General features: G+C 56.8%; 1 protein-coding gene across 1 annotated transcript in view; it reads right to left on the reverse strand.

Moving 5' to 3' along the window:
- Positions 1-2943, reverse strand: part of HS3ST4 (heparan sulfate-glucosamine 3-sulfotransferase 4) — a 66886-nt gene extending 63943 nt beyond the window's left edge. The window contains exon 1 of the mRNA XM_055710318.1: positions 2063-2943. Within this exon, the coding sequence (XP_055566293.1) occupies positions 2063-2700 (638 nt within the window). The 5' untranslated portion in view covers positions 2701-2943. The remainder of the gene's footprint in view (positions 1-2062) is intronic.
- Between the last annotated feature and the right edge of the window lie 3057 nt (positions 2944-6000).

The following is a 6000-nucleotide window of genomic DNA, read 5'->3' on the forward strand; positions in this document are numbered from 1 at the left end:
GCTACTGTGGATGGCGATCTCTCCCCCCTCCATTTTTGCTCAGTATTTGCACAGCACAGAGCATACCAGCCTCCTGGACCATGACAACAGCCCAGCAGCAGTACCACACCAGGGGAAACCTGTTGCTGCTGCTAAGGTGCAGATTGCCAGTGCCATGCGACCTGGTGTCCTATCCCAGCAAGGCTGAAAAACTTTTGCAAGGAGGAAAATGCTGTTTGGGTTGGGCAGGTGTCAAGATGGCTTTAGGTTAAACAATCAGGGCAAATCCTCAGGGCCACAATGACAATTAAGCAGCAATGTAATTTATTTATCCCATAGCCAGAGAATCCGTCCCCCAGCCTGCTCTGCCCAGGACCCTGACAAGTCAGCTGTGACCCAACCTTTTCTTCTTCCACCTCTCTACCAGTGCAGCACAGCACCAGTGCTAGAAATCAGCTAAACAAGCCACAGAGCTACTGCAAGGATGAAAATTTTTAAAATGCATTCTGCAAATGAAAACCTGTGTGCGCCTTTTACTCTACGAGAGGAGTTACACCCACTCTCTAGCCCTTTTCTTGTAGCACGACTGTAAAGATGAAAAAGCTGCTGCTTGCCATATTCAGTGCTTGATCTTCTTCTGCCTATTTTGAATAAAACCAAACCTTTTTGTGTGCCACTTTCTAGCCTCTTCTAGCAAGTTTCTAAACTTATTTTTCAAGGTAAGCCTTTCTTGCAGGAAAACTCAAGAAAATAAGACACTGTCTGAAATTTGTGTGTGTGTATATATATATAAAACCACAATAGCCACAGTCAATCCTTTATTCCTTCCTCATGTTTGCACAGCACCCTGAAAACACTCCCTGAGACAAACACACTTTCTCAGTGCTGATGTCCACTTCACTGAAGACCCTCAAGAAAGTCCTTCAGCATTTTAGCAAAGCCAAGTAAATGCTACATCAAATAAATGTTATGAAGACACTGCTTCCACAATTGCCACAGAAAATTGCCTGGAGTTCCTCACATTTAAATACCTTTGACATGAAGACTGTGTACTCTATTTTAATGGAGAATGACCAGAAAATCCAAGCAGCAACTAACTTGCTGTCGCTATTTATTCTTCCCTTTGTTTTCAGAGCAGCTAAACATGCTAAGCACAACAAAAAGAAAACTTTATCAGCTTAGCCACAGACTATTTCTTACAAAGAAATTGGTACGGGTTGCTTTTAACTGTAAACTACAGAACTACTAGTAATTTGCCAGTTCCACTGATGTACTACATTCTTTTTAGTTTTGAGATTTTTAAAGAGAGAGAAATCCCTGAGCCATCACAAATCCTTGATTTGCTAAACCTGCCAAGGCACTTCACTCTTCATTACTGCAGTCCAGTATTTTTTAATAATCAAGACTTTTAGCATAAGATTCCCTTAAAATGTTACCCTATATCGGACAACAATATTCAGAGACTTCTTCACAAACAGAATTAGATCTTGTCAATGGAAAAAAAAACTTTGACGTGGAACTTGTTGAATAAAGAGCAATCTTATTTGTGAAGTCAACCCTGCAGCCTGCCTGAACGCAGGCAACCTTCTTCGTTTCAAAGCCCCCAGCACCACCTGGAACAACTTGCAATCTTGTTTATTTCAGTAATTATTAATTACTGACCTATTTAGACATGTTTCACACCAAGTGCAGCTGAACTGCCGAGTGCCGCGTGTACAGCAGTTACAGCAGAGGGATGTTTTTACACATTTTCTGCCCTCCCCCCCAGAACACCGCATTTCAAACCACCGCGGCTGCCAGGCGAGGCACCCACCCGCCCTGCCCCGGCGGCGCGGTTCAGCTGTCGGGCTCCGCACCGGCTGCGGCCACGCAGACCCGCGCAGCGGCCCCCGCCATGCCATCGCCCAGGGCCGGGGTCCCACCGCCCAGCCGCCTACCGGGGGCATGCGGGGGGGCGCCGTGGACCCCCCGCCCCACGGCCCCGCGGGACCCCCTGTGCCAGCGCGCACGGACACGTTCTCCTCCCGCCCACCCCCCCCCCACCGCCGCGGGGTCGGGACCCCCGGAGCCCCCGCGCCCTCACCTGTACCACTCCAGCCCCTTCTCGTAGTTCCTGTCGAAGAAGTGGGGCTCCGTGCCCACGGCGCGCACGTCGGGGTGCGCCCGGATGGCCTCCAGCAGCGCCCGCGTCCCCCCCTTCTTCACCCCGATGATCAGTGCTTGCGGCAGCCGCTTCTCCCCATAGTCCGGCGTGGTGCTGCCGCCGCCGCGGGTCCCCGGGCTGCCGGCCCGGCTCAGCTCCTCGTCCGTGGTGCTCGACTCCTGCGGGTCCCTCTCGAAGGCTCCGCTCTGCACCGTGATCACCTCCCCGGGGGCCAGCGGCGTCCGCAACCAGGCGCCCGCCGCCCCTTCCCGGCTGCCGTTGGAGGCTCGCGTCGGCGCGGCGGAGGGGGCCGGGACGCCGGGGCTCCCCGGCGGGCTGGCGGGGGAGCGCGGGGCCCCGAGGGCCGCCGTGCCGGGGAGCGCGGCGGGGGAGCGCGGCGCCACCGTGCCGGGGAGGACGGCGGGGGAGCGCAGGGCGCCCGGGCCGGTGCCCCCCATGAGGCTGTAGCACAGGTAGGTGAGGCAGAGGGAGAGGCTGCACATGCAGAGGAGCTTCCGCGCCGGGGGCACCTTAGAGCCGCGCCCGCCCGGCACCCCCGGCTGGGCGGGGGGGGACATGGCTGCTCCCCGCTCCTCGCCCCGGGCACCGGGCGCACATGGTGTCAGCCGCCGCCCGGCCGCCCCAGCCGCATGGGGCGCCGCTGCCCTCCCGCCCCGCCGCCACCGGTGGGGGGGAGCCCCGCATGGCACGGTCGCCGCCGGCCCCCGCCGGGCACCGGGGCGCCTGGGCTCAGCGCGGCTGCGCTCCGGTGCCGCCGGCTCCGCACTGTTGCCGCCCGAGTTCCTGCCGCTAAACTTTGTGGCGGGTGGGAGGCGGGAGCGCGCTCCCGGCGCGGGGAGGGCCCGCCCCCGCCCCTGCCGCCGCGCCGAGCGCGGGGAGCGCGCCGGGCCCCGCCGAGCGCCGCGCCGGCACCGCCGGGCCGGACGGGGGCAGCGCCGGGGCAGCGCCGGGCGGAGCGGGGCAGCGGCCGTTCAGCACCGCGGACAGCGGCGGGAGGAGCCGGCGGCCGCGCCGGCCCGGTCAGGGCCCGCCTGGCTGCAGCCCCGCTGGCGCCGCTCGCCGGACAGCCCCCGGCAGCCGCCCGCCCCGTCCCGCCGTGCCGTCCCCAGGGCTGCCGGGGTGCGAGGCCTCCAAGGAGGCAGCGCCAGCCATCCTCTGCAAATCCTGCTCCTTCCCCTCAGCAGGAATCACCGTGCCGGGGCCCCTTGTCCCGGCCTGCTCCCCTCCACCGCCCCCAAAGCCTGTTCCGTGCCCTCTTGCCCCACTGCCCCCAGCCCACGGCTTCCGCCAAAATCCTCCGGCTCCCCGGAGAGGGACGTGCGGAGAGGTCCTCTGGGACGGCCCCGTGCAGCAGGGTCGGCGTCCCCTTGCTCTGAGGATCTCGAGCTGAGTGGGTGGGTTCCACAGGGCAGCGTGCCGTCTCCTGGGAGCTTGAGAGGCGGCAGACCATGGGCAGTGACAGGCAGTTGCTGGTATAGTGGAGGTAAGGGCCATTTGGCACGTGGAGAGTTTGTAGTTTAAGTGCCAGGAGCTGCACTAGTAGGTGAGGTCAATCAGAGCCTCTCACACTGCTCTTCCAGGACCTCTGTCCCCAGCCTCGGTGGAGCAGACTGGGGCTGAGAGCCTCCCTCCTCACAGTTTTCTGGAGCAGCCACCACCTCTTCCCAGCTCCATATTTTGGCACTTCCCACCTCCAGTTCTCAGCTTTGGCTTTAGCAAGGAATTTGTGAGGGGAAGAAATGCCTTAGTGTCTCTCACCTTCCTCCTATCCCTCATCCTGGGGTCTCCCAGGAGTCTCTCCCTCAGAGGTGTTGCCCTGTGGCTTTGGGGCACATCACAGCTTTTAGCATCCTGGCCACCATGGTCCCCTTCACCAGAACAGTTCTGGCTTCTCTGTGGTACAGAGATTAATTGAGGAACACAGTAGTTTGCTAAAGCCCTCACAGATGAACAAGCAGTAGCCTAACCTTTTGCACCTGAATGGCTGCCTGCAAGCCACCAGCACCAGCTGAATGCTGCAGGTTACCCAAAGAGCCAGCACCTGATCCAGGTAGCAAAAGCCACAGAGCAGCTGCATGTCAACACATAATGAGGGCCACAGCTGGGCTTCTGAGCAAGCACTGGAAAAGTGCAGAGTGCACTTCCAGCCTCATGTGGCTGTGGGTGCTGGGTACCTCATCCTGCCCATGAGCAGGAGGAGTATTTGAAGGCAGTAACCCTTCTCTACTAGCCTCCACTTTGGGAAACTGCAGAGGTGTGCATCCCATCGTGCAGAGGTGCTCTGGGTGAGAGCTGGATGAGAGTGAGCTGATGGAGCTCCCTCATGCACCCCCAGCTGACAAGCCATAGCCTAGATTCTGCAGGGGAAGTCCAGGGATTGCTCCAGATCTTGCTGTTACTGTGTGAAGCTCAGCAGGGAACACAGAATCACCGAATAGTTTGGTTTGGAAAGGACCTTTAAAGGTCATCTAGTCCAGCCCACCTGCAATAAGCAGTGACATCTTCAACTAGATCAGGTTGCTGAGAGCCCTGTCCAACCTGACCTTGAATGTTTTCAGGGATGGGGCATCTACCACTTTTCTGGGCAAACTGTGCCAGTGTTTCACCACCCTCATTGTAAAAAATTTCTTCCTTATATCTAGTCCAAATCTGCCCTCTTTTAGTTTAAAACCATTACCTCTTGTCCTATCACAACAGGCCCTACTAAAAAGCCTGTTCCCATCTTTCTTATAAGCCCCCTTTAGGTACCGGAAGGCTGTAATAACATCTCCCTGGAGCATTCTCTTCTCCAGGCTGAACAACCACAACTGTCTCAGCCTTTCTTCTTAAGAGAAGTGCTCCAGCCCTCTGATCATCTTTGTGGACTCCTCTGGACTTACTCCAATAGGTCTTTCCTGTACTGAGGGCCCCAGAGCTGGATGCAGTACTTCAGGTGGAGTCTCACCGGAGTGGAGCAGAGGGGCAGAATCACCACTCTTGACCTGCTGGCCATGCTGCTGGTGATGCAGCCCAGGATACAGTTGGCTTTCTGGGCTGAGAGTGCACATTGTTGGCTCATGTCCAGCTCTTCATCCACCAGTACCCCCAGGTCCTTCCCTACAGGGCTGCTCTCAATTCCTTCATCTCCAAGCCTATCTTGATGCCAGGAGTTGCCCTGACCCAGATGCAGGACCCTGCACTTGGCCTTGTTGAACCTCATGAGGTTCACATGGGCCCACTTCTTGAGCTTGTCCAGGTCCCTCTGGATGGTATCCTGTCCCTCTGGCATGTCAACCACATCACTCAGCTTGGCATCGTCTGCAAACTTGCTGAGGGTGCACTTGATCCCACTGGCTATGTCATTGATGAAGATATTAAACAGTACCGTTCCCAATACAGACCCTTGAGAGACACCACTTGTCACCAACCTCCATCCAGACATTGAGCCATTGACAACTACCCTCTGGATGCAACCATCCAACCAATTCCTTATCCACTGAACAATCTACCCCTCAAATCCATAACTCTTCAATTTAGAGAGAAGGATGTTGTGGGGGGCCATGTAAAAGGTGTAAAAGAAGTCCAGATAGACAACATTTGTCCATTTATATAGTCACTTCATTATAGAAGGCCATAGGCTGGTCAGGCAGGACTTGCTCTTGATAAAGCCATGCTGGCTGGCTGGCTGTCTCAAATTGCCTCCCTGTCCACCATGTGCCTTAGCATGGACTCTAGGAGGACCTGTTCCATGATCTTTCCAGGCACAGAGGTGAGCCTGATAGGTCAATACTTCCCAGGGTCCTTCTTTTTACCCAATTTAAAAATGGGTGCAGTGTTCCCCTTTTTCGTCTCCAGGGACTCCACCTGACTGCCATGTC

Source organism: Falco cherrug, chromosome 4, assembly GCF_023634085.1.
Source record: "Falco cherrug isolate bFalChe1 chromosome 4, bFalChe1.pri, whole genome shotgun sequence".
NCBI classification, from domain to species: domain Eukaryota; kingdom Metazoa; phylum Chordata; class Aves; order Falconiformes; family Falconidae; genus Falco; species Falco cherrug.